This window comes from Mugil cephalus, chromosome 1, assembly GCF_022458985.1.
Source record: "Mugil cephalus isolate CIBA_MC_2020 chromosome 1, CIBA_Mcephalus_1.1, whole genome shotgun sequence".
NCBI lineage: Eukaryota > Metazoa > Chordata > Actinopteri > Mugiliformes > Mugilidae > Mugil > Mugil cephalus.
The window spans coordinates 6,279,222-6,306,706 of NC_061770.1; the positions used below are offsets into that span (position 1 = coordinate 6,279,222).

The 27,485-nt window shown below is 41.9% G+C and overlaps 3 protein-coding genes across 4 annotated transcripts; 2 read left to right on the plus strand and 1 right to left on the minus strand.

Moving 5' to 3' along the window:
* Positions 1 to 12,644, plus strand: itih6 (inter-alpha-trypsin inhibitor heavy chain family member 6). 2 transcript variants are annotated; one of them, XM_047570310.1, is made up of 17 exons: positions 1 to 583; positions 1,119 to 1,154; positions 2,960 to 3,114; positions 4,439 to 4,549; positions 4,668 to 4,915; positions 5,360 to 5,529; positions 5,619 to 5,735; positions 5,815 to 5,986; positions 6,091 to 7,710; positions 7,836 to 7,868; positions 8,248 to 8,265; positions 8,362 to 8,409; positions 8,497 to 8,526; positions 8,615 to 8,710; positions 8,803 to 8,916; positions 8,985 to 9,362; positions 9,866 to 12,644. In XM_047570310.1, the coding sequence occupies exons 1-17, from the start codon at positions 470 to 472 to the stop codon at positions 10,126 to 10,128; spliced, it is 3,723 nt and encodes a 1,240-aa protein (XP_047426266.1). In that variant the 5' UTR covers positions 1 to 469; the 3' UTR covers positions 10,129 to 12,644. The 2 variants fall into 2 exon arrangements, with proteins under 2 accessions (XP_047426266.1, XP_047426276.1); XM_047570320.1 differs by having other exon boundaries at positions 8,666 to 8,710.
* Positions 10,752 to 20,810, minus strand: gdi1 (GDP dissociation inhibitor 1). Its single transcript, XM_047570356.1, has 11 exons — positions 20,512 to 20,810; positions 19,496 to 19,603; positions 19,222 to 19,321; positions 18,955 to 19,089; positions 18,669 to 18,867; positions 17,801 to 17,932; positions 16,760 to 16,859; positions 16,425 to 16,596; positions 15,229 to 15,373; positions 15,033 to 15,087; positions 10,752 to 13,500 (listed from the first exon to the last, which is right to left on the minus strand). Exons 1-11 carry the CDS (start codon positions 20,554 to 20,556, stop codon positions 13,348 to 13,350), a joined length of 1,344 nt encoding a protein of 447 aa, XP_047426312.1. The 5' UTR covers positions 20,557 to 20,810; the 3' UTR covers positions 10,752 to 13,347.
* An 839-nt stretch (positions 20,811 to 21,649) lies between these two features.
* On the plus strand, positions 21,650 to 27,319 carry atp6ap1b (ATPase H+ transporting accessory protein 1b). Its single transcript, XM_047611363.1, has 10 exons — positions 21,650 to 21,824; positions 22,803 to 22,923; positions 24,434 to 24,508; positions 24,601 to 24,794; positions 24,905 to 24,942; positions 25,034 to 25,119; positions 25,212 to 25,438; positions 25,555 to 25,587; positions 26,064 to 26,295; positions 26,387 to 27,319. Exons 1-10 carry the CDS (start codon positions 21,703 to 21,705, stop codon positions 26,597 to 26,599), a joined length of 1,341 nt encoding a protein of 446 aa, XP_047467319.1. The 5' UTR covers positions 21,650 to 21,702; the 3' UTR covers positions 26,600 to 27,319.
* The last annotated feature ends 166 nt before the right edge of the window (positions 27,320 to 27,485 follow it).

Genomic DNA, 27,485 nt, shown 5'->3' on the forward strand with positions numbered 1-27,485 from the left:
AAAGAAAGAGACGAAAAGAACAACAAGTTCAGGTTTAAGAGCCCTCCTACAGGACAGCGGAGGAGGAGGTGTGTTTGAATATTTTCCACAAATAGTCGAGCAGGGGTTAATAGTCCCTCATTTCTCATGGAGCTCGGTGCCGCAGTGGGCGAAGTTTCCAGTACGCATGGACGCAAACTGGCAGCTGCTTTCTTCCACATCCTTATACTTCAACCAGGAAACAACTTTCTGACTGAACTCCGTGTTGTTATTTGTTAGTTTGTTTCACAACACCTGGCGGATGATTCGTTGATTATTTAACCCGCTATCGCCGCAGTGGAGCCTTTTAGACTGAGGTGAGGTGAGGGAGGGGAGAAAGACGGACCCTTGCTAGTAACTTGTGTAAGATGTGAGGTGTGTGCGTTGTTGGCTACAGTCATCCAACGTGATACCACTGGACGATTTTCTACTCTCAAAACCCAAACTGATCATGGGCACGATGTTTTTAAGAAGTCAGTGCGTTCTGGTTTTCTTCACTTTGTGTTTGCAAGAGGGATTATCTTCGGAGTATGAGGCGCACCTCGGCACAGATATCCATCTACAGGTGAGAGAAAATAAATAAATAAATAAATAAATAAATATTTAATTCATGCAACTTTCTGGATGAGAAGCTTTAACTTTAACTTATATATGTAAATACCTGACATTTTAAAATGATTTCATCTTACTGTAACTTAGTCCATGTGCCCCATGAGTTTGCAGTGTCTCGCGCAGGCAGACTTATTTATTCTTACGTTTTCCTTTGAGGAATTTCCACTCTTAAAGTTATTTGTTTATGTTAAAGTCCCTCCAATGCGCAGGATGTTTGGTAATGTATTGACACAGCAATGACTTGTGCGCAAAATTACCATTTGAGACCAGACCGTGCAGCCCTCGCCGGCCGTGTGTACAGTGAAAGCATTTATTTCCAGTTGCACTTCCCCTCCATTCATGAATGACTTTGATTCAGGCTATTTTGACACAAGATCTTGACCCAACCCTGGCACATCCTAATAGTGGACATTATAAAACAAAACTATGGCTCTAAGAAATTGTGCAATTTCCTTCAATTTTGACCTGCTGCCTTGTTTCTTTTGCAGAGAGTAAAACGCCAAAGCAAAGCAACAAAACCAGTGGTGAGTTTGTGTCGTTCACATATTTGTGCTGCATTGTTCATCTTTTTTTTTAAATAACATAGGACTGGAGCTCTTTTTGAAACAGAAAACAGTAGCTTAAACTATTTGAAGCCATTTCCTTGTGATAGCAGAAAGCCGACTGACCACTTCATAAATAATAACTGTGGATCTACCCCCTGTGCTGCTTCCATACAAAGTAGAGCAAGCTTCACAAACAGTTTAACAACCTCATCTTCAGTAGCTCCACTGTGGCTTCCCCCTCAGTTTGCACCAGTGTCAACTGTGAAGTCAGTCCCTGACAACGTACAGTAATTCTGCCTGTTTTGCACAAACCACAGCTTTCATAAATACCAGCGAGTAGGAGGCCTGATGTGGTCGCCTTGCTCCTGCCTGTCGCCTCATACTGCACTTATGTGGCCAGCGCTGACCACTTTGGTCTCAGCAGGCGCCAGCGTTCCCCAAGCAAACAAGAGGAGGGCAGGGACAACATGCAGGGAACCGCTTTGTGACATGAGGAGGGAATAAGAAAAACCTGTTCTTTATGTGGTTTATCATTTGTTTTTCACTGCAACTCAGGATGGTTTAAGGTGGGAGAGGAGAGGGGAGGAGAAGCTGTGCCTCCAAAAGTCAGGGTGACATAGCAAGACAACACTTGTAGTAGTAGTATTTTATTCAGTCACATTACAATAAATACATATCAGTATGGACATGTAAAGTGAGTTAAGAGGCTCAGACTGAAGCAAAGAATGCTTATCAATGCCCAACCTAGACTCTAAACTATTTAAGCTACCTATCAAATAAATAAATAAATAAATAAGTCACACTTGTAGATCTCAAAAATAGCTTCACAAACCATCATTTTATAAACAAATCAGTTGCACATTTTTAAATTTATACTTCCATCATTCCAAAATTTAACTCAGTTACAGAAATACATCTTGTTTTAATGCCTTTTTTTTTTTTTTTGCTATTCATACAACAAATTTGCAATAATCTCTCAGATCATAGTTGCTCTCCCACATTAAAAAGAACTTTTGTATGGGATCCGGGACTGATTTTGATTTTGCTCTAAACATTATTTGCATTATTTTATAATAGAATAAATCGTTTCATAACATGAGAATTTAGAAACAATGAATTTGTGTGAACATAATAATCCGTTTTATTGATGATACGTATGGCTCTCTTTTGCAGTAGGACTATTGAATTTATAATTGTTTTATGGGTTGATCCCCACAAGTCTATGCAGCATGACCTGTAAGGTAGTATTAATGAACAATGAATTAAATGTAATGCTTTATAATTCAATACATCTCTACATTTATACAGGATTGCTACTGACTTACATATTTTTCCGTTAATATAATCAATATGTTGTTTCCCTGTTAATTTATGATCAATCACGTCAGTTTGAACAATCCAAAAGATGTTGAATAAAGGCAACTGGACTTGTAGCCTTTTGGATTACCATGACCTGGATGACTGAGAACCTTCACAGACGTCTGTTTGAACAGCTCATATGTGAGGATGTCATAACAGATGACAGAATCTGTTTTCAAGTTACAATTGAGGCTAGCGTCAGTGGGAGATGTGCCGTTGTGAGGCCTGACAATTTGTGATAAGTAACATCCTCCTGAACGCTTTGAGGCTGCAGCTGAACGAGCTCCTGAGCTGCCTCGCCTCAAAGAGGAAAGGGAGAGGTCTTGTTCATGATGGCTTTCATCTTCCCTCTGTTTTCAGAATAAAGTCTTGCTCTGCTCTGGTGTTTTAAGGATCTCCTGTACGTGTATTTGTTATGTCACTAGCTGAAGGTGACAGACTACCATGTGAAGTGTTCAGTGGTGTCCCGCTATGCTGTTACCACAGTCCAGAGCTCAGTGTGGAACCAGCTCCCCATCATCAAGGAGGCCGCCTTCGAGGTTGACCTGCCCTCCTCTGCCTTCATCTCCAACTTCACCATGTAAGACAGTCCAATATCATCAAGTCTCTGTCTATTATCAGCACTGAGACTGTCTTAGAGTTAGAACTCCTGAAGTTGGCTTTGAAACGCTAATTCTTTCCTGTAGAAATAGTATTTTCCTGCTACATATTGAGAATGTAAAAAGAGCAAAACCACGGTTTTACTGATGGGCAGAATCCAGAAATAAATTATTTAAGAAAAAGGGTAACGACACGAGGAGGAGGTGGAAGAGGAAGAGGAGGAGATGCATAATTTGATTACGAAAATGTCTGGAAACCACTCTCCTTTAAATGCGCTAAATATAAACAAAACAAATAAGTCAACATTGCAGGCCAACAGCAAGCCCGGAGCTGGATTTGGGAGCGGAAGCAGTTCAGGAGGAGGGGGAACCTGAGGCTAGATGAATACCAGGCTTTGTGAATGGAAGTCAGAAAGTTAATAGAGAAAATGACAGGAGTATGCCCAGTCCCCATTTTCTTCCCCCACACAGTTTACTAAGGCACTCTGCCAGTTCAGACGCACACACACACGCACACACACACACACACACACACACACACACACACACACACACACACACACACGCCTGCATCCACTGTATGTGTTTTATTTATTTTTTTATAATCGTAATCTGTCACATTTCTCTTCTTCCACACACCAAGAAGCTGCTACCTTTCACCTAATACCCAGAGAAAATGTGTGGCATACTTAGTACTTGGGCATTTCTGTATGTGAAACTGAGAACTGTGTGTTCTGTGTGCGGGTCACTGGTGTACAGCCGTTCCTTTACCCCTCTCAGCCAACCACACATATAAATACAAGCGCCTCCATTTTCCACTCCGCTCTCTCCTGCCATTCTGCTCTATGTCTCAAACAAGACCCGCTTCAAGCCAGTGGGTTTATTTTAGTTAGCCCTTGATGTTTTTTTCTGCTTAGATATATTTGTTCAAAACACTTGACCTTAATTTAGCACCTCGTCACGTCACCGGAGTCCAAGTGGAAGTGCGCTGTGTGAACTGGAGCCCATTTCTGAGTGCTGGTTTTGGTGGGGATGACTCCCCTGGAGTGTCATCTGTCTGCAAGATCTCTCTTCATCAATGCTGTTTTTAGAAGGAAATTACTCTTTTCCACTCGCCCTGTTTGTGACCCCCCCAGCTCCCCTTCACATCTGCAAACAGGCATGGCGGCTGTTTGTGTAGAAGCTTTGTGATTGCGCTGGAAAAACAAGGATTAAAATAAGTAAATCAACGCACTGTAACATAATCTGGCTACTGTGAGTCATACAGAGAGCTGTTTCTTCGTCCTCTCTCCTCTGTCCCATCAGCACCTCCAATGGCAAGGTGTACGTGGCCCAGGTGAAGGAAAGAGCTGCTGCCAGGAAAATTTACGACGCTGCTAAGAAGCAAGGAAAAACAGCCGGGCTTGTCGCTACCAAGTCAGTTCAAGGAAAAAATGCTTCTTGCGCGCTTGTTTCATTTTCAGTGTCACGCCTTTAACAGCAGCGTTTTAACATTAGACTGACATTTTTTCTCTTTTACTTTGTGGTGCTGCAGAGAGAGGGAAATTGAGAAGTTTCGCGTGGCGGTCAGTGTGCCGTCAGGAGCTCGGATGTCCTTCTTCCTGTCCTACGAGGAGCTGTTACCTCGTCGACTCGGCCGCTACGAGCTCAGTTTGGGCCTGAGGCCTGGACAGCTTGTGCAGAACCTCTCGTTGGATGTTTGTATAACAGAGAGGACAGGCCTTAGTTTTATTAAGGTCCTTCCTCTCAAGACCAGCCGGCTGCTCTCCAACGCAGCTCAAGGTAAATTCTGACAGGGTAATCGAGCTGATCTGTGCAACCTTCAAAGTGGAAGTGGTTGTTGTAAAGAAATGTTTGTAAAGCTTCTGAAATCTCAAGAGATGAACAGACAGCTATTGGATGAATTACAACAGCTCAGTATGTTTTAGAAATGTTGGTTAACATAGCATAAAGACTGTTAACATGTGAATGAAGCTAGCCTGCCCCTGTTTTCTGTCATCACTCCTCTTGTACATAAACCGTGTACATAACACATTAAAGTTTATATCTGATGAATCTGCAACAGACCTGATGAGGAAAAGGTTCAATATCTGACTCAATGCAGTGGAGCACTAGTACTACTACTATTGACTTTTGGAGGTGCTGTTTGGCAGTTCTTGTTAACTTGGGACATTTTGCCTCGACAGTTCTCTAGGGTACAAGCAACCATGTACTTACTTCCTACAGGAAATACAGAAGCTCCTGCCTCCACTCATGTTGACCAAAGCGGTAGCTGTGCTCGTGTTCACTACAGTCCAACTCTACAGCAGCAGAGCAGCATCTCCCCCAAGGGTCTTAACGCTGACTTCATCATTCAGTATGATGTAGACCTCAGAGACCTTATGGGTGACGTCCAGGTCAGCAGCATCTCTTCATCGCTAGCTTGTCATGCACACACAGTGTTTGTCACAAATCTTCAACCGTATCTCTTCTCACTCCGTGTCAGGTGTATGATGGCTACTTCGTGCACTACTTTGCACCCAGAGGGCTTCCTGTGGTTCCAAAGGATGTTATATTTGTCATTGATGTCAGTGGTTCAATGATAGGCACCAAGATAAAGCAGGTAAAGTGGACAAAGCTCATGGAGCCCTGGAGCTTGAGAAAACTTGCTAAAATATAATTCTAATCATTTCTGTCAGTAGACCAAGCAGGCCATGACCACCATCCTCGGGGACCTCAGAGAGGGAGACCACTTCAACATCATAACCTTCTCAGACAAGGTTCACACCTGGAAGAAAGGCAGAACGGTGCGAGCAACTCGGCAGAACGTACGAGATGCCAAAGAATTTGTGAAGAGGATAATTGCCGAAGGATGTGAGTCAAAATCTGATATTGAACTCAGATTTAAGCATCTTAATCTTATTTATCTGTGTGCCTTCAATGCTGATTGTCTCTCTTGCTCTCCTCTCTTGCATCAGGGACCAATATCAATGCAGCTCTGCTTTCAGCTGCCCAGCTTGTCAACCCTCCACCCTCTGGTTCTTCCAGTCGCCTCTCATCTCACCGTGTCCCTCTGGTCATTTTCCTTACTGATGGGGAAGCAACTATTGGAGTAACATCTGGTGACACCATCCTCAATAATGCCAAGAAGGCTTTGGGCTCAGCCTCTCTTTTTGGCCTTGCCTTTGGAGATGATGCAGACTTCCTTCTGCTCAAACGCCTGGCTCTGGATAACCGAGGTGTAGCCAGGATGGTGTATGAGGATGCAGATGCAGCCTTGCAGCTGAAGGGCTTCTATGACGAAGTAGCCAGCCCTTTGCTTTCAGACATCCAGCTGTTGTACTTGGACGATCAGGCTTTTGACATCACCCGCTCCCTGTTCCCAAATTACTTCCAAGGGTCTGAGTTGGTTGTGTCTGGGAGGGTTAAACCAGGGGTCAGAGATTTAAAGGTCTCTGTGTCTGCAACAGATTCAAAGCAGCGTGTGAAGTTGGAGAGTGATGTTCCAATTTCCCATGCAAAAGGTAATGCGTGTGCAGATTCACTGGACTGTTCAGGAGGTTTAGATGGAATCTCCAGCTTTGTGCATCGTCTCTGGGCATATTTCACCATTAAAGAGCTGCTACTGGCCAAACTGAATGCAACAGACCCTGCAGCTCAGAGGTTACTGGCAGAAAAAGCCACCAACCTCTCGCTCAAGTATAACTTCGTAACACCAGTCACTTCTTTAGTCGTAGTTAAGCCAGATGCAGATGAAGCAACTCCAACCACTGTGAAATCCACCACCGCTGCCACTATAACTACAACAGCAACACCTACTGCCACTACCAAAAAATCAGCTGCTGGTGCTGTGAAGAAGCCCAGCTCACCATTCAACTCAAAGCCTAACAAACCAAAACCCAGTCTGCCTCAGCCACCTCCAAATACCTTACAACCTAAAAAGAACTCGTCGTCGACCCCCTTGGCAAAACCAGTAGTTTTGCCATCCAAGAAAGCAACTACAACTGCAATTCCCAGCCCTGCCAAAACTCCCCCGACGCCGTTATCTGGTAAAAAGCCCAGTCCTTCCCAAAATGATCTGAAAACTGCCGCTCCCCCTCCAGCTGGGAAGATATCCACCTCTCCGCTTAATGCTCTAAAAACAGCACTGCCTCCTTCACCTGGAAAAGTCTCCACTCACCCGCATAGCACCGTGAAAACCACCACCCCTCCACCAGCCACCACAGTGCTCACATTCACCCCCAGTACCTCACGGCCACTCAGAACTGACCCTGCACCCCTACCCGGGAAACCCCTCACCCAACAGCACGCCGCAGTGACAACACCTCAGCCTCCTGTTAAAGGGACCGGCCCGTCCACAGAGGCAGAGAACAGCACCACATCTGCTCCGGACAAGCCTGAAATCACTACCGCCTTGCCTGAGCCATCTCCTACGCCCACCTCTCCCACTCCAGCCCCGGCTCCAGCAGTAGACGTCAACAACTCAAACTCGGACACTGACATGGACCAGAACATCGCCACCCTGCTGTCAGCTACCTTCGCTCCCATGCCCGGGGTCACAGATGGGCCTCGGGTCTGGGAAGCAGCAGGACTCCTGGGTAAAATATAGATTTTATTCTCCTTTAGGACAATCAGAATCAAATACAAAGCCTGAGACTTACAAGCTGAATGTTAAGACTGCAGACTGTTATTCCTTACTGGATGTTTGCTGTTTCTCCACTAGATGTCTCTACTTCCATTCAGATTCAGAGAAAAGGTAAAACTGAATTTCTTTCCAAAACCAAAAATCAGTTTTATCTGCACTTTGCATGTTGCATATTATCTAGTACACATTGATATAAGTGCATGAGAATTTCACTACAGCAAACTACTTCTGTGTGCATATGGCTGGTACAGTTCTTTAAAGCAGATCTGTCTTTAAATTAAACCCTCAGGCAAAGGAATCAGACTGAAATGCTTTCATACATCTGAACTGTTTATGTTTATTGATATTTGATGCCAAATTATTTGACAGCTACTTTTGTAGGCACTATGATGCACTTTTTTCCTGCTACTGTTTAAATTTGTCCGTGTACTCTGGCAGCTATCTGTTATAACCTGACATAATCTTGCATATATGTGTTTCTATCGGACAGATATTGATCTTGTGAAAGGTGAGTATTGATTAATAATTTCCTGTTTTTTTCCTTTTTAAATCAAAATCTCTTGGCAAGTAGCTTACTTTCTCATTGATGGTTTCTATATAACAGACTACGATGCAACCTATGACTACGACTACGACCTCAGCTTTGATGCCTGTGAGTTTTCAGTGTTTATCAGAGGTTATTCTGTCGTCTGGGTACTTTTTCAGTTTCACGTCATGTACATGTCTGCTTCATTTTCAGGGGACGATACTGCTGACACTGGGTCGTTTGGTAAGTATTTAAAGAGTGCTTGACCTTAAATACATTTATTATAGAGATGCTGCTTGCTACACACGTATAGTCCTGTCATTGGTTTCAGTGCTTGGGAGTGAGGAGGACTGTCCTTTAGTTGAATGTCTTGTGCTTTTAGAACCGCCATCCAGAATGAGCACCATCAGGGTCTTCTCCTCTTCAGGTCGAGACATCTTTTATTTACTTGCTTGTAATTACACCATCCTTTAAGTAGTCTATGTACTCAGGGTGTATTTTTTCTCAATCATATTGTAGTTGATGGAGATCCTCATTTTGTGGTTCAACTCCCAAAGCTGCATGAGAACCTGTGTTTCACAGTCGACGGCAGGGCTGATGATGTTCTCAGGCTGCTGGAGGACCCAGAAAGAGGTGTGAAGGGCATTAATAATTCTGGTCTAACATGTCTTCTAGATGTATTAACAAATGTCCTTTTCTAGGGATCATTGTGGATGGCCATCTAATGGGGGCCCCCTCCAAGCCCGGTGTAGAGGACCGACCAAGAACCTACTTTGACCAGCTCACCATCTCCTCAGCCAGCTCTGGCGACATTATGATCACGCTGTCATTGGACGCTGTGGTGGTGGAAGGGGAAGGACGGGATACCCTTCCCATCAATCAGCAGGGATCGGTGACAAGGCAGGGTGTGACGGTCACCCTGGACAACCATTGGAGCTGCTGGATCAAGCTGACCAAGGGCGTGCAGTTCCTGGTCCTATTCCACCGCTATAAACACCCGAGCTACCTCCAGATGGCTCACCTGGGCTTTTACATCACAGATGGACGAGGGCTTTCTGCCTCAACCCAAGGCTTACTGGGTATGTATGTGCAGCTTTTAACACTACGCTGCTCAGATCCTTTGTTTGGTACTGTAATATAATAAAAATCTCAAAATCCTAACAAAGGAAAATCACTGAATCACTGAATATACAATTAGCTAGTTTGATGTTTAACTGTATTGTCTTTAACATCCATGAAACAGCTGGCAAAGTGCAGATGAATTCCACATTACTGTAAAAAGAAACAACAATAAACATTCCAGCAACTGAGAAAAGAGAGACATGGGGAGGGTTGACAACAAATATTTTTAGATTTTTAACTTTTTTTTGTCATTTTGGTCCAAATACTAGTGTACAGGTGACCTATAGTGCAAAACATCAGAAATAAAAAAAACTCCTCAATGTATTTTAAGTGGACTTAAACTTGTAGAAACCCAACAATTAAATCTGTAGGTGTTAAAAGTAGTTACAAAAATCAAACAGTAAATGTTCTTAATTATAGTCCTTAAATGTAGTTTCTAATGTCCTTCATCTGCCTGCAGGCCAGTTTCAGCATGCTGACATAAGTGTGACAGTGGTAAAAGACCATCTGGATGGAGGTGCTCACCGAGCCAACCGGGAGGAGATATTGGCCAGGGGGATCCTGAGGTGGGGATCAGAGCACATGCCAGTCACCTTGCAAGACAAGACGCTGAAAGACTCGGTGAGAAAACGCCACACAGGCAAGTGCTGGGTGGTGTCAAAGGCAGAGATAAAGAGACTACTGGGTCATTCATACGAGAGCTACGTGGTGAATCATGTGTAATTCTAGCCGAGTCAGCTCGACCTCGGCGTCTCTCCGCTGCACGGCTCAGATCACAGCAGACATCATGGCATGGATATCACACAAAGGAAAACTGGGAGTTCACTGGACTGAAATGACATGTTGCTAGTCGCTCAAAGAGGTTCTGTAAGGAGCGCAGGTGTGGTTGCAAAACAGGAGAAGAGGGTGTGACAGACTGCAGCGAAAAATAAAGTCGCAATGAGGATTTACGGTCGCACGAATACGGTGAATGTCTGAATGGAGTCTTTGTGCCTTCTCCATCACTGAATTTGAACTGAATTCAATCTCTGTGTTCTGGAGACGCGATGTTCTCTCTGTCGCATGGCAACTACAAAATGTCCATTTGTGCTGCAGCAGTTTGCGCTTGCTCCAAAACGTCTTCCACACAAACTCAGCTCACAAGTTATTATTCAGATTATCCTTTAATTTCCACATGGAGTGATTATTCTTTTTCTCTTTGAGACCCATTTGTAATTATCATTGTTCAGTAAGTTGTATTTTTTTAGTACAAGTGTATATAAAATATTAATGTATGTATGTATAGACAAACGTTACTCACCTCGGTGCAGTGTCACAGCTGCATCTTGAGAAACAAAATCCAGATCCAGGTTTGCCATGTGCTTTTTATTTTTCTATCATTTCATTCATAGTTTAATTCATTTTATTTGTTACACAAGACATTAGGCATTGTTCACGTACTAGTGATCAAACAAGGACAGTAAGTTTTCTACTACTCAGCCTGAACTATTTCTTTTTGTCGATTTCAAAGGATATTGTGAATGGAGGTTTTTAAAGGCCATACTGGATGGAAATTAAAACAGTACAACCACACACGAGGCTTTTGTTTTCAATAAATTAAAGAAAGGGGACAGTATCAGATGCCGAGAAAGGGTAGTGGGGTACAATGAGCTTCAAATAGAGTTATGTTCAAGGAGCAGTTTTCCAGTTTTATCAGATAACATGTTTCCAGGATGAAGACCACACGATGTTGCATGATGTACAGTGTGAGAGTGTGTGAGAGTACACAGCTGTCTGTGGCCGACCGTCGCTGTTTTTCCTTCCATCAAAACCTGTTTCTTAGGAATGCGAATAATCATCTTAAATCGTGATGCACCACTGGAATGATCACTAAATAAGGTAAACATGACACGGCAAATAACAAACAAAAACAAATCATTTTCTGTGTGCATCACTTTTTTTTTTCCTCAGAACATGAACTAATAGCATAGCATATTCAGCATTTGACGTGAACCTTTCCACAATACGTCAGCAAAATTCAAATAAATAGAGCATAAGACACATCAGCACCCCAAGCCTAACCTTGTTTAGAGTTAAGAGATTGGTTGTGGTGGATAAATGCAACTGCTTCGGCTCTTCAAAGGTAACGATCTGTTTGTTTTTGGGTGTGTAACAAGCCAAGCCGCAGATCAATCTGGTTCTAAGTGTGCACTGCTGCGATATGAGAAACGCTCAGGTGTACGGTAACACTCCTGATACAGTAGGAAACGATATCCCTTCTATAGTACTCAGTCAGCTCTGCAGGGCTACATACGCCATCAATGTGAACTTTAGATGTTGTCAGTGAGCTTTGCCAATAACAGAAACACCAGTTTTGGCACAAGACTGACCTGCGACTGCCTGTTCGTTAAAACAAAGCAGTCAATTTATTCTGAAAGGGCCCGAACATTAGAGTCAGACCCCAAGTTAAGGCTACAACCAAATAAAAGCATCTCGGTTTGTACTCACCAGGCGGCACTTTGTAACTGTGGCTTCACCCTTTTGCAATGCTACAAAGTTGTTGTTTTTTTTTAAATGGTGGGAGTGTATCCAGCTTTTCCTTCTCTCACACACCTACGGATTTTGTCCTAAGGGGAATGATTTATCTCAATGACAAACACAAAGGTTGAAACAACCAAGACACAATCTGGTGCGTTCACTATGAGCCAAAATTTCAGTCTCCGCTCTCTTCACTCAAAAGTGAAACTTTCTAAAAGTCCAATCCACAACATTCCCTGCATACATTCTTCTACCCAAAGCACACTTCCTCACATCTCATCCTTCTTCATCACTCCTTCCAGATCATAATCCTCTCCGAGCCCCTTCTGCTCCCGACGTTCCCTTTATTTTATTTGTATTTTTTGTTCCCAACTTGAAGACCACAGTTTCAACCTCTGCTCTGTAAACTTCATAACTTCAGCCAGTGAAATGTGCACCGAATATATAGAAATAAAACTCTTCAATAATTTAAAATGTTAGAACGTAAACTATTTCAAATTGAAAACTGACATACACACGACAGAGATAAACAAAGGAACGGTTGTTTTTTTGGGGAGAGAGGTTGGGGTGGGGGGACAGTTAATAGTCACTGGTTAGCTTGCCTGCTAGCACAGGGAACACAACAGCATTGCAAAGTGAGCACTATCAGTTGACAGAACAGCCCATTTATATGTAACTTTTCATCACATTTGTTTGTTGTTTTTTTTTTTTTTTTGCCCAACCAACAGATTTTGCCAAAAGGAGCGGCGTCTATTGAAGTAACACAGGTAAAAGACCAAGTAAGAGAAAAGTGAAAGCAGGGTTGACAGGAGTGATGCGTGGAATGGTCCAGCCTTCATACCGCAGTGTCGTTTGAGTCTATGTACAATACTACTGTGTGTAAAAGATGCATGCATGTCCAGAGGATTCTACTCTAAGCCGTTACAGGTCCCTCATGTCAGAGCTTGCGGTGCTGTCAGTCTTCGACTCTTCCACCTAACCTCTGATATGAGGAGAAAGACGTTACAGAAAGAATGAAATGCTCTGAAATTGCCAACAACAAGTAATAAATCCACCTCTAATGATAATAGTTAAGACATGATTATACTGTAAATTCTACAATGGAATGAAAGACCATATCAACCCTGCTTTTCTGTGACAGAGAAAAGGAGTGTGAGTATTTGAAAAGCGTGTATGTGTGTGTTTGTGAGCGTTTGTGTGTGTCGAGAGAGAGAGACGTGAGGAAAAGGAGGCTAACTGGCTTAAGACAGGCAGAGCCCGCGCAATCCCCCCCTCCCCTCCCCTGCCCCTCTCAATTGTTTTTAAAGCACTGTTCAAGCAGCTCCAGCCCTCTACCGCAGGCTCTGCCGCTTCTTAGCCCTCTTTCCGCCCCCTCCGCCTCCTTTCCCGGCCCCGCCCTCTCTCGGATGCCCCCCGTTCTACCGCTCACTGCTCATCCTCCCCAAACACGTCGTTCTGTTTGCGTTTCATGTTCTCAAAGTCAAAGTCGGTCCCGGTCATACGTTTGTAGATGTCCTTGATGTCGTTGCAAGTGGTCTCAAAGTGGGTGGTGGCATCATAGGACCTTGAGGCAAAGACCTGGGAGAAATACAAGAAGAAGACTGAGAGTCTGAGTTTATGCCTCCTACCTTTACACTGAAACATATGCACGTAAACAATGCCAGTAAAAGACATTTATACTTGTGCCCTGCCAGTCTGACTCACTCTGTAACAACGTTGCCCGAACACTAGTAGGCGCTGTGTTTTTTATGCCAGTCAGGTTCATTTTTGTTTCTACTTCCTGCTTCACTTTCAGACGTCCCAGCGACTGACACTTTGGCATGAAATGTTGCCAAAGTTGAGTTACAAAAATGTTTTGTACCTCTCTGAACCTCCTCAATTAACTTTTCCTCGATTCAAAAATTGCGAAGATGTAGAATCAGCTGGAAATACTAAAGTGGAAAGCATGCTACTACCAAACGGCATCACGGCTCTTGTGTTGTGTGTTGCTGTGAAGCATAGTTCCATTTCTAGGGATGGGGCTGACCAGGCTACAGCGTAAGGGTCTGGGACGTCAAACTGATGCAGAAGCCTAAACTAGCTATTAGGCTCCAGTGGTGCTAAGGCCATGTTCAGACCTGGGTGATCTGAAGTGGTCGGCTCAAAGCACCTGTATGAACACACCCAAGACTCACTGCAGACACATTCGCTTAGACCACATTTGGAGATGGTCTGAGCCACTTGTTCTTTCAGTACACGCAATGTGTCCCGGTCTCATGGATTGACCGCCTACTCAACTCACATACTTATCACTCTCATTAATCATCTCGAATTTTCTTCCAGTTGACCATGAAACTGTTGTCCTCACAGGTGAAAACTGACCTGGTCTGCTGGACTATTTATAAAGTCTAAAATAAATGTGTCAGCTAATTCTTTGATAAACATTTATAGCCAAATTCTCAACCACTCTATATTGTACTCTTCTTTTTGGAACTGATGGGCACTAGACCACATTTATATCAAATTATGTGGTTTAGAAACAATAAGACAATAGGAAGGTTATTCAATACACAACCAATATTTAAAATGATCACAAGAAAAGATAAAAGCACCATAATTGTCTAAGTGTCCATTAGTAGGGAAGCCTTTCCAAATGTTTTGTCCTAGCAGCTGTTGACTAACTAAACAAATAAAGCCTAACTAGAATCAACAAATGAAATTATTTAATGTCAGTAAGTGGCTATGTGTGATTCTCTCATGAAAAACGACTGGTCATAAGGTTAATTAACCCGTGTGTTCACTCTGACATATGCAAAGTACCATATGGAGGGAGTTTTCTCCAGATGCTCCTCCCACAGTTCAAAGACATGCTTGTCAGGTTAATAGGTGATTTGTCACTTTGTTAACCTTCAGTGCAATGGCTCAAAGCACAGCAGGGAAACGGACAGAAACTATACATACAAAAATTTAAATATACAAAATTTTGAATGAAAATGTAAATAAAAGATAGATATCAGTCCAATAACTGCCTGAATATTTCACTCTGAACTAAAAAATATCAGCCATATTGGCTCCATAAAGGTTCACCAAAAAGCTCCATTTAGTCACTTGTTGTTGAAACAAAGTCTTACCTGACTCTCAGTGCCATCATCTGTGGGTTCATAAAGGTCACTGATAGCCACAAACCTGTCACCAAAAAAAACAGAAACTTGATCAAACATTGTATTTTTTCATCATCTCATCTGCACACTTTGTCCAGTGCTCTTCTGCTTCGTTAAATTACAATACGTTGAATGATAAATCAGTAGAAGCAAATGCAGCACTGACTTTTGGTCGATGGGCTCCAGCAGCTCGAGGGCCGGCTCGATCTCAGCCTCAGGCTCACTGGTTTCCACTGTGGTGCTGACGATAGCAATGTACTTCCCCTGGGCTGCCACGTTGTGAGCATAGGAGATCATGCACACATAGATGTCTAGAGAAAATGGTTAAGAGGAGGAGAAAGTTCAACAAGTGTTACCCTAAAACTGCATGACTGATTTCTTTTGGCTATTTGTGGGCAGTGGAAACAAGCTTTCTAATAATTCAGCGCCATTTAAATTGTTCTGATTAGGGGTTCCTGTTTAAATGCTAAATAAAATGATCTGTGATATTTACATGAACCAATATATTAATCAGAACAGAACTTTTTTGATTAGTGCAAAATGCTTCCGACCACTATTGAGCATCACACCTTTGGAGATTTTTATTCTCTGATCTCCAATCAAGTTTGTATTTGCATCATTACTGGCTGCTAACTACACCACCCCTCTTCATCTGAATGGTAATTCGTGTTCTGTTCTGTTCTGATTAAGGTGGTTAAATGTGATATTTGTATTCTGTTTATTAATGGTCTATCAGTGAACACAACCATTGAAATTCATGTAAACAACAGCCTGTTTACTCAGGCGACATGTTCAAAGAAGCATTCATTTGGAATCATGTTTCTGAGCACCTGTCACATATTTACTATTTACTATTGTTTCCATGACTCTAGAAGGAAAATGCTGTCTCTTTAGCTTTAGTAATTGCATTTGTCTACATTCATTTTCTTGCCGAACAGAAAGAAAGATGTGACTTTTTTCTAAATAAACCAGCTGCATGCTGTTCTAAACCACTTCAGAGAAGTGACCAAAACAATGAGCTGGAAGAAGCTAAAAGTTAACACAATACTAGTGCAACATTTCACAGTAGAATCCTATTTTAAATGATAAGCTATTTTACCGTTTACCAGTTTATTATGCAACTTCGATTTGTCACATTCTGTGAAAGGAAGTAGATGTAGAAAGAGATGTAGAAATATAGGCAAAATATTACTCAATCTGCTTTATAAAAATAATCTTAATATCAGCATATCAGCACGGTTTGAAATCCGACATGTTACATTTGATAATGCTTGATATATATTTCACATATATTCATAGATATTGTTATTGTTCCGTTTTCCGTTCAGTGATTTCTGCCTTAGCCTCTACGATGGTGCTCACCTGAGTTGCGGTTGACCTGATTCTGAGGAATGATGATCTGGCAGGAGTTGGCGTCATTAGTGTTTTTGATGGGGTGGCTGAGGATGCAGATCACACGGATCACCTGGCCAGCCTTACGGACACGGTCCGGGATGTAACTGGGGTCGCAGATGAGCTGCTTGCAGCGAGCCACCTGCAGCAGGAATAAATCAGAATCAGAATCAGAATTACTCTTTTGACCCCGGGGGGAAACTGCTTTTCGTTACAGTGAGTGAGTGAGTGAATGAGTTAGTCATGTACATACAACATGCGCAATACAACACACAATTCCTATCCTCCCCTCAGCATAACCGTACCTCGCCCTCAGACTTGACTCCGATCACGTGGCCTCCTTCCATCACGATCTCTTCCACTGGTTTGTTCAGCATGTAGGTTCCTCCGTAGATTGCACTCAACCTAAGACAGCACATGAGTAAGACCTTTTAATCCATGGATTAGTTTTGAGTCAGTGTCAGTGTCAATTCAGTGTACACTCAGTCAACAGTTTATTAGGCACACTAGTGAAAACCACTGACTGTATATACTATAGACTAACCCATCGTAGCCTCACCCATTGGATTCTGAACCTCTAAAAAGAAGCCCAACGTAGGTGGAGCCCATGGTCGCCATGTTGGTTGCACTTTATTCCAACCCCCTCGGATACTCAAATATGGACATGGGGATCGTGCTGGGGCGGAGCTAAAGCAGCCTGGGTTGAGACCTGCCCACCCAACTCTTTGCTACCACCTGTCATTCAAAGCGCGAACAACTTTAATTATGCCAAAAAAAAATTCACCTCCCGTTGTCATGAAGAGCGAAATAAACTATTGAGACCAAAATGTTTTTTTTAGGCCTTTTAACATGGGGGTCTATGGGGATTTGATTTCTTTTGTCTCAAGTGGCCACAAGATGAACTGCAATTTTTTGCACTTCCACATGGGTTTCGTCATTCAGACCTGGAGGTTGCCCTCTGGTAAAAATCTATCCATTCTATGTCATTGTTATTCATCATTTATTTAAATAACAGAGAGAGCTGTTGATTCAACTGTGTTTTCACTTTGAAGACTGTGGTTTGTAGTGCTATTTAATTACACTGTATTTAGTCAGTGGGTGTGGCTACATAATAGAAACTCAAGTGTTCAATTTAATCCAGATTAAAAGCACAACAAACTACATCCTCCGAAACGATCATTGAATTGATCATTGAATCAACACTTTTCTGTTCAATATAAACAGAACATTACAATGGCCATGAAGGACTGTTACACAGAATTGCATTTGTTTTCACTAATGTACCTAATATTTTGGAAGTGAGTGAAGAGCCCATCATAATCGGCATCAAACTTTATTTAAAATACCTGGCAAATCCCTGAGGCAGCTCACCCAGACCATACAGGGGGTAGAGGTAGGGGCTCTTTCCATATCGTGCCAGCGATTCACTGTAGAGTTTGATACGATTGATCGTATCCAAACAGGGAACATCAAGATAGCTGAAGGTGAAGAGGAAAAGGGAAGGAAATCAGATGACATTCGTTTCCATAAATATTTGTAATAAGTAAATAAATGAATGCTTTATTTCATCTTCATTAGGGATGGGCACCAAGAACGGGTTCTTTAAAAGAACTTGTTCGAACTGGTTCATCGATGTCATTAGCCTTCATGCTTATCGATTCCCCTTATCGATTCTTTTTGTGGCGAATCTTTACGTCGAAGCATGTCATTCATTCATGCGATGCTCAAGACGCTATGGTGGAGAGACTGAGACTGCTTCACTTCCCCAGAAGGGACTGTAACAGCGCAACACACAACTTGTGCAGCACCGTAATTTCACCACCAGCATGCTGAAGGATTTGATGATGGCGCATGGCATTAAATACCAAGAGTGCCATGTGTTCCACAATCTCTGTTCAACAAGTTCAGCTAACGCTAAGTTTCAGCAGAGCAGTGCTAGTGAGGATCCAGTGACCAGTTTCCTATTTATTTACTCACACAAGCTCTTATCTCTTGTTTAGAAACAAATCTTGAATCCACAAACACCTATTTTTTCTAAACCAAAAAGCCACGCAAGGAATTGGTAAGGGAATCAGTAAATAATTGGATCAATAAGCAGAATCAATAATGGTATCTTTATCAACAAAATCTTATTGGTGCCCATCTCTAACCTTCATAGGAGCAGATATGGATCAGTAAGCACAAGCAACTGCAACTTTAAGTCGTTGCTCTTACTCGTCCGTCCTGTAGAGGGCCAGGGCATGGCCAGTGAAGTCAATGACATCCTGGCCGAGGTCAAACTTCTTGTAAACGTCCCTCATTGTTGTGGTTTTGGGGTCCACGCCCTCAAAAGTCTTGGGGTCATTTTCGTCGAAATTGGCCACAAAGACTAAAAACTTCCGAAACCTTCGCTTCTCAAACATTCCCATCAGATCTGGAAAATTCAAGCAAGAGTTTCACGTTGAAATATCACTACGACTGATACCAGACAGAGAGCAAGGGAAGTATTCAGGAAGCTTACTTGAAGCTAGTGCCTCAGTCTCGGTTGACGGCACCTTGTAGATCTTTCCTCCTTTGTAGACAAAACTTCCCTCAACTACTTTAAAGTCGAGGTACCGTGTCACCTCCGTGTATAGCAGCATCTTCACCAGCTGACCTGACATCACAAATACAAACACATGCAACATCTGATCACTTGAAGAGTCTTTTTTTTGTTTTTGTTTATTTAAGTCTTGAAAGTTCAGTGGTTATTAATTTCCTTATCCCTAGCTTGTAAAACGATACTGACCGTTAGCCATGAGAAACTTAGGGATGAGGTCAACGTTCCAGTCCCTCCCTCTGCCCATGGACTCTGGTGGGCTATCTGGGAGAGTGAAGCGCTTATACAGCTGCAGGAACAGAGAAACACTTATATCAAATCTCACAGAAACTGCAGCATTACAAAGAGCAAGGGAAAATGGAGACAGTGAAACAGTGGCAGATGGCACCAGAGATAAAATGGGATATACTGAGGGGCATAAAATATATATTGATTGGTTTTATAGATCCCAGGGGCCGTGTACCTCCTCAAGGGGTGTAATGGAAGAGCTCTCCCCACCATAGTAGGGGTTCCTGTCCATGTGCAGAACCTTCTTCCCATTCACAGACATGATTCCGGACAGAATGCATTCCTGCATAAAACAACATAAATAGCAAAATTAATAAAATGACCTCAAGTGAATGAAATGAAAGGAAGGATTATATCATTGGGAAAGACAACTAACAAACTTACAAGTGTCAATGTGACAATGTTTCTATCCCCCATTTTTTTTTTTTAGATCTTAAAACAAACGTGTTGCATTGGGGTTTTAGAAATTGAATGTACATGACAGTTTAGAGGTTTTGACGGGAAGCTGCAGGAACGAATGCGCATGCGTGACTGGATCGTTTCACCCTTGTCGCCACAATAATAATAATCACAAAAACAATAATAATCATATTATCATAATATGGATTTTTATCAGATAAAAATATATTTTTTTTTAATGTACTGACAAAAAGAATTTTGACTCCATTTAAGAAACTACCAAAATGTCGGATTTTACGCATATGCACACAAGATTACATACAGTGTACCAGGCGTATTTCTTATGCACTGGGTACCATAAGTGAAAGTAACTGCGGCGACAGCAGCAGCACTGAAAGGCTCAGTCATTAAATAAACCCGTGCTCAGGCCTGCGCCAACCTCAGGCCTGTCTATGCAAAGAGGACCGTGACACACTGTGGTGGGGTTACGCCTAAAAGATGCTGCTGGGTGTAACACAACACTGAGCCGGCTGTGAGGCTGGAGAATGAAATAACTCCCGGAGTACTGTCCCCTTCGTGGGATGCACGAGTAATTTAACGACATTTCTTCAATCTTTTATCTTATTAATTTCCTGACATTACACGCGCACCGGGATGCAGGAGGCTTTCATTCCAGGGCTAGAATAGAGGATCACAAGATAGAGGGCCAAAAAAATAAGCCCTCTTCATTTTTGACATAATAGGTCTGCTTTGTTTCTGAGCAAATGAACCAAATGAAGCTTGACTACTCACTGTGAGTCCGGTGCCCAGAACGATCACATCATATTCCTCATCCATGTTGTATCACCGCCTCTCCCGTCTCGCCCTCTTTTTTGTGCCTTGAGAAATGAAGGGTATTGGAGGAAAGAGTCCACAAACCGGGATGTCGTTTGCCTTCCGCAGCCCAAAGTGCTTTAAATGGCTATTCAAAAGCTAAATATTATTTATGAACCATTAGGCATTAATGACCAATGGAATATACTGTCCACACTGTCACCGGCGAGGACGACCAAAGATGGCCCTGATGGTGGAGCACTCTGGAACAATGTCACTGCGCGTCGGCAAATAGTGCGCATCCTCCTTCTCTCTCTTCCCATTTAGCCACACAATGGACACAAAGTAAGGTCTGTAATAGGAAGCGCCGCTCTGGGTCGGCTTTGGTGAGCTGTAATAACACAAGCTATGCGTTGCACTGTAGAGGTTATCTTGAGGTTTCGCCGTTGTTTTGTCATTTTGCATACATTTTGTCCAAGTGTGTGTTCTCTATTTTTCTCTTCTATCCTTCCTTCCCAGTTGTAGGCGCAGCACTGCGTTGCGAAGGCAGTAGTATCCCTCCGCCGCCACAGCTGTGTAGATGGGATGACAGAGCGAACATAGGCCTTTCCAATACAAAAAATGGTTTATCTTGTAATGTTTTTATTTTGTTATTCATATTTTAGTTGGTTTATTAGAATAGTGTATGTAGATAAGGTCACACAATGTCAGGAGTAGTGACATGCCAACATTTCAGGGTGTATCAGCACCATGGACAGTTGCCAGGTAAAACCCTAGGGTACTGTTAAAATCCATTACAACACATAATATACCTGTTAAAGACGCGGTCAATACTTCATTTTAGAAGTACAAAACGTTCTCCTAAGTGCTCCTAATATATTATACTTAGTCATATATCCAACATAAGAAGATCTTGACCGTTTGTTGAGAAACTAGGTGAGCTATTGTATAGCTTTTTAATGCGACCAGAAGAGAAATGAAAAGGGGCGAAGCTGCATGCAGTAGGGGTGTTGGATGCACAGACTGTATTGTCGGATGTAGTGAAGGCAGCTGTGGGCAGGGGCAGGGCAGGCTGAATGAAAGAAGAAGCAGGAAGTCATTTCTGTGCGCGAGGCACATGACTGTCAGCTGGTTTGAGTCACGTGAGCAGACTGGAAGAGTGAAACGGAAATGGCTCGACCGAGCTACTGCAGTAGTTTCATATCAATGGCCTTTATTGCCTTTTTCGTCGCCTTTTTCGCGTCAGGGAGCGCCACCGCTCAAGTGCCACTTCTTATGTGGTCCAGTGACAGGTAATATGAATTTTATTTATCGAGTTAGAGTCACTTTAAGAGTCAACGTTCGCTGACTGGCTGGCATGCTAATGCTAACGCTAGTTGCTAACTAGGTTTCTACTTACTTACTACTCATAGCTGATAGCCAACCTTTCTAGATTTAATATGTTAAAGTCTACTCGTTTTTCCTAAGTTTGTTTCAAAGGCGATCTTTACTTAAAACGAGTATAGAGGTTTCCTCTCTCTGGAACGCAACTTTAGTCGGCGTCTAATGCATTTCTTGATGTCACAATATTCATAAACAGTCCACTGAAATAGGGAGTTAGCCTCTCTAGTCTCAGTGGATTTCTCTGCTCTCATGCGTCCTGCAGTACCAGCAGACATGTTCTTTAATATGCTTATTGTGTGAGTCATAATGTCCTGAAAAAGATCTAGGCAGCTTCGTGGTTTCTTAAGCTTAAAGCTGTCAATGGTCCGCCAGTGGCACCTATAAACTGTTTATTACATTATTATTACACAACCACATTTAGACTACAGTCCGTGAAGCTTTATTGCAGAGGAACCACACATCCTTCAAATGGAAAACAGGCATCAGAGAGGGACAACAGGCCCCACACACAGAAGGAAAATGTGGAAGTATACTATTGTACTGTGTGGTTTGGACAGAGCAAGTTGAGGGTTGTGCTCTTTCAGAATAGTTTTCTGTGACATAAGAGTTAAACCAACACGAAACACAGCTGTTACTGTCAATCATATACAACTTTGTTATACAACCATAAAAAGCTTTACATGAAGCGTATATGTTGTATTGTATAAGTATAAAAGATAAACATATTTATATTTGGTGCTTTTTTTCAGGGTGTATTGGGCGGCTTTTTAAATAACAAACATAGCACTTTACCACATTATAAGGCTAATAATTGTCCAAAATGTTGAAGTGTCAAAAATGTGTTAAAGCGATGGAGGTACAAAAACTTGTCTATGCTTTGTGTTTAGACTACCACCACTGGCCTCACCTACAGCTGGTCACATAACATCCAATGACCAGTTGTCTCTCTACCTCACTTCAGCCTTTGGTTCTGGGTCCCACACTGTGCTATTGTTCCTACAAGACAAGGTCAGTACTAAACACATGAAAACTGTGTTCCTGCACTGTGTATGCCTTCTAAGTGTCCTTGCGTAAAATGGGGTAGTACTGAATCATGTGTAGTTACACTACTGTCCCATGTGACGCTGTAATAGTCTTCTCATTCTGGTGTGACTGTGAGGCTTGGCATTACTTCCCATTTCGCAGTTCCTTGATAGCACATTGTTCAGGTCTTTTCTCTGTAGTAAATGGTCATTGTTGTGTTTAATCAATCAAGCAATCTGTTTTATATATCACTTTAAAAATAACACAGTTGGCCAAAGTGCTGTTCACAGATATGAGGACAGATTAAACAAGATTAAAATTGTAAAACAGTCAAACAGTAAAAGCAATAAGAACCAACATCTCAAAGTGAGTTATAAGCCAAAGAGAAAATGTGTTTTAAGAGAGCATTTAAAAAAAAAAAACAGTGAGTCGGCCTGCCTGATCTGCAAAGGCAGGTCGTTCCACAATTAGGGAGCAGCGACTGAAAAGCGTGATGGAGCCAGTCAGTTAGATACTGTGGAGTGAGGCCATAAACACATTTAAAAACAAATAAAAGAATTTTAAAATTAATCCGGAAACGAACTGTATTGCTTTTTGGTTCCAGTTAAAAGTCCAGCAGTAGCATTTTGAAACAGCTGTAGTCGAGAAAGTGATGTCTGGCTAAGGCCAACATAAAGTGCATTGCAATAGTCTAAAGGAGTTGTGATAAAAGCATGGATTAGAATGTCAGAATGATGCAGAGAAAGAAATGGTTTGACTTTGGTCAGTTGTCTCAGTAAGAAAAAACTGGTCTTAACCACTGATTTAATCTGTTCATCAAATTTGAGATCACAGTCGATTGTCGCTGTCTGCGAAAAATGTTGATTTAAAGGCCCCAGACCAGCATGGACCTTGGATGCATCACTAGGCCCTAACAGCATTATCTCAGTCTTGTTGTCGCTTAGGTGCAAAAAATATATGGCCAGCCAAGTCTTGATTTATGCAAAGCTCTCCAGAAGTCAGTTTGCAGACTAATCATTAGCTTATTTCAGTGGTACATAAATTTGTCAGTCATTAGAGTTGAAATGAAATGCAATGCCGTGTTTGAGGATTGAGGATGTAAGTAGAGGGCCAAGTATAGAGCCTTGGGGCGCTCCCAACTTGAGAGGCGCTGTATAATACTCAGTGGCCCCAACACGAACATAAACATTCTCAGTTAGGTAGGGCCTAAATCAATCTAAAGCACGGCCGCGAATGCCCACCCAGTTCTCCAGTCAAGACAGGAAAATCTGATGGTCCACTGTATGGAAGGCAGGTTTTGGGTCGAGCAGAACCAAAACAACATAGTGTCCAGAGTCTGTGGCTAAAAGAACATCATTAAAAATTCTCAATGGTGCTGACTTTTAAACTCAAACAGGAACTTCTCGAGAATGTTTGTGTTTCTGTAATAAGGACTTTGTGGTCTCTAGATATGAATATATTATTGTTTTGTTTACTATTGTTCATCTGTGTTCAGTTAAGCAAAGATGACTTCACGGTCTATGGTGGAGTGTTTGGAAACAAGCAAGACAGCGTCTTTAAAAACCTTGAGGTAGGTTTTTATGAGTTACGCATATGTTCAAAATTAGATGGATTTGGTCAGACAAACAATATATCATTTATTTTCCATGAACTTCTTTTCAGGCTGCACAGCAGTCTTCTTCCTCATCAGTGACACTTCCTGCCTTGGAGTGGTCAGACTCCTCTGCCATCCTTACTTCCCTGCAGGACAAGCTTGGTGTTTCGCCTCTGCTTGTAGATGCAGACACTCTGTCACATCTGAGCATCAATACATCAGTCAGCAATCTGCTGCTCATCAATCTTCCTTATTGCAGCGGGTGAGATGTTCTGTGCTCTGCAAATGTATCAGGTTATCTGTTTTCTCTCATTTTGACATGCTTTTTAATATTACTTTCTCTTCTTTCTTTTTTTTTTTTTTTTTTTTTAGCTCACACAGGTCCTGCAATGAAGTCCTACGCAACAATGGCATGTTTGAATCGTCAAGTGGTGTAATTGTAAACAATTTTTTTTTTTTACATATGTTGTATGTAACTCAAGTTTATATTTGTGTCAACAGATGAGATTATCGGAAAAGTTATGAGTATCATAAAGACCAAAAATGTTCCATACACTGCCATATACACAGGACTCCAGCCATCACGGGTAAAATATCACCACTAATCACATCTCTATAGAGTTCAAAGACATTTCGTTGGTTTGATTTCATGGCCTAAGGCATTTTGGCTTTGTTGCAGGTGATTTCTGAAACACCAATGTCTAACCAGCCAGTGGGGCGCACCTTGCTACAAGCAGATATACCTGATGTCAGTCCGCCCATCATGTTTAATCAGTCAGGCAGTCCTTGCATAATGCTGTGGGCTCAGAATCTCAACGTCAGCCTCTCAAGGTCCGACCCGTGGATTGATCTTCGTACGCAAACTCCAACCTTGACAGGATCCATGTGCAACGGCACGAGCTCCCTGTAAGTTGGTCTTCCATTTGCGAGTTAAAAATATTCAGCATGTAAGAGTATTTTTCTGAAAAGGTTTTGTTTTATTTAAAGGAAAGAAGTAATTTAAATGTCTTTTCTCACTCTAGGCTTGTCCTGCAGTATGCAACATTCAGATTGAGGTAAGGCAATAAGTTGTTTATTTAAAGGCACAGTTGGTTAGTTTTCGAAAGAATGTCCCGTGTCTGCCCAAATAGTACAAGAACTAGTCTCCACCATGATTTCTACATTTTAGTGTGAATACAGCTTGAACACATGAGATATAACGGGCTAATAATTGAGTGTCATTTGATAGGAAGTGTGGACTTTTTGTTTACTTTTGAAGAGAGTTAGTCTAGATGTTGCCACTTGTTTCTGGTCTTTCTGTTTATTTGCATTAGTTGTGTTGAAGTAACTTGGTGTTTAAGTGACCAATATGATGACAATACTGATATTCACAACTCAGTTTTGATAAGACAGTGAAAGCTTCTCTTTCTCAAAATGTAAACCATTTTTTTTAAACTTTTCACAACCAGGGCTCAAAGTCTGCGCAATTAACACATGTTCTTTTACACTCATGATTTTATTAAAATACTGAACACCTATTGTTGTTCTCTAGTTTTTCCATGACTCGACGGTTCTATGCTGTTTCTGCACGAAACTGGTTCACCCTCGACTTTGTAGAGCTGCAGACAAATGGTCAAACTGAGACTTTCATTGGAAGTGGCAGTATCTATGCCCCTGCAGAATACTCCTTCCACTGCCAGTCTGTCACCAGCTTCCAAGACCCCCTGCTCATCTCAAACAACAAAAACTCAACTCAGTGGAGACTCAGTTTTACTGACTTCCAGGTACAGTTTTGGTGCTCTATTTTCCAATCAGCAATTGCAAGTATGTGCTAAATAAGTGGCTTATTGAGTGACATGTTATTTTGTGATACAGATTCAGGGATTTGGTTTGGCCAACGGAACAAATTTCTCCTATGCCAGTGACTGTGCAAGCTTCTTCACCCCAGCGATTTGGATGGGACTGCTGACTGCATTGCTCATGCTGCTAATTTTGGTGTACGGTCTGCACATGATCATGCAGGTCAACACCATGGATCGATTTGATGACCCTAAAGGTCCATCGATTTCAGTGCCTCAGTCAGAGTGAAGCACTCCTTACACACACAATCCTCTGTCAATGTTTTTGTACGTTTGGGCCTCTTTTTTTTTTTCTTTGAACACATTTTCATCTGAGATTCTCTCCTGTGGTTTTCTTTCCTGAGTCCTTCCACAGCTGTTTTGGGATAATGTTGTTTTGTATGGCACATTCCATTTCGTCTCTCCATAGTGCCAAAATGTAAGCACCTTTTTATATAAATAGATTTTGAGTTTATATTGTAAAAAGGTATTTTTGTGCCACTATAGGTCGGGTACAGCTGATACTTTCTCTGAAATAATTTGCACTCTCACCGGGGGATGCCTTAGTTGCCAACATGAATGTGATCGCTGAATGCTGTAGGACCTTTTCAGACCTCAGTTCATGTATTATTTTCCTCAATTTAACTGTAATTTAAAGACTACTGGTAACAAAAGAAGTGCCTGTGTATAAAACATCATTTGTGGTTTTCAGAAGTATTTTGGAGTAGCCTTAACAGAACTATGCTGATACTCAAGGGTTTAAATCACACGTGTAAACCTGTTGACATTTAATTTATTTGTATAAAAGATGCTCAACCTTCCTTTAAACAATTACCCTTTGCTTCAGGGTTATCGACTAATTTAATGACAGTGCCTCAGTCCTGCTTTCACAAAAGTCACGAATGTGCAGTTGCCAACATGTACTGAACAGTACACAGTCATTAATTGCAAATAAAGAAATCAAAATATCTATGAATGGTGATGTGATGTCTTAAAAATGTGCTTGTGCTGATTTAATTATTGAATTATTTGCTGTATTAAATTTGTTGAAAATGTCTACTAAAGCTTAACCTCCTCAAATTGTAGGAGGAAAGGAAACTGTCCCAACAACCAAAATATTTGAGTTTGGCTACATA

What these genes read in the sequence shown, in the direction of transcription:
- itih6 (XM_047570310.1), top strand. Translation starts at nt 470, where the DNA reads ATGGGCACGATGTTTTTAAGAAGTCAGTGCGTTCTGGTTTTCTTCACT. An exon ending in TGCTGACACTGGGTCGTTTG is followed by an intron (nt 8,527 to 8,614) that starts GTAAGTATTTAA and finishes CATTGGTTTCAG; the next exon opens with TGCTTGGGAGTGAGGAGGAC. An exon ending in CTCAACCCAAGGCTTACTGG is followed by an intron (nt 9,363 to 9,865) that starts GTATGTATGTGC and finishes ATCTGCCTGCAG; the next exon opens with GCCAGTTTCAGCATGCTGAC.
- gdi1 (XM_047570356.1), bottom strand. Translation starts at nt 20,556, where the DNA reads ATGGATGAGGAATATGATGTGATCGTTCTGGGCACCGGACTCACA. An exon ending in CTGCCTCAGGGATTTGCCAG is followed by an intron (nt 16,860 to 17,800) that starts GTATTTTAAATA and finishes GTGCTGTCTTAG; the next exon opens with GTTGAGTGCAATCTACGGAG. An exon ending in TCAGGTCAACCGCAACTCAG is followed by an intron (nt 15,374 to 16,424) that starts GTGAGCACCATC and finishes CATTTTCTCTAG; the next exon opens with ACATCTATGTGTGCATGATC.
- atp6ap1b (XM_047611363.1), top strand. Translation starts at nt 21,703, where the DNA reads ATGGCTCGACCGAGCTACTGCAGTAGTTTCATATCAATGGCCTTTATT. An exon ending in TGAAGTCCTACGCAACAATG is followed by an intron (nt 24,943 to 25,033) that starts GCATGTTTGAAT and finishes TTGTGTCAACAG; the next exon opens with ATGAGATTATCGGAAAAGTT. An exon ending in TATGCAACATTCAGATTGAG is followed by an intron (nt 25,588 to 26,063) that starts GTAAGGCAATAA and finishes GTTGTTCTCTAG; the next exon opens with TTTTTCCATGACTCGACGGT.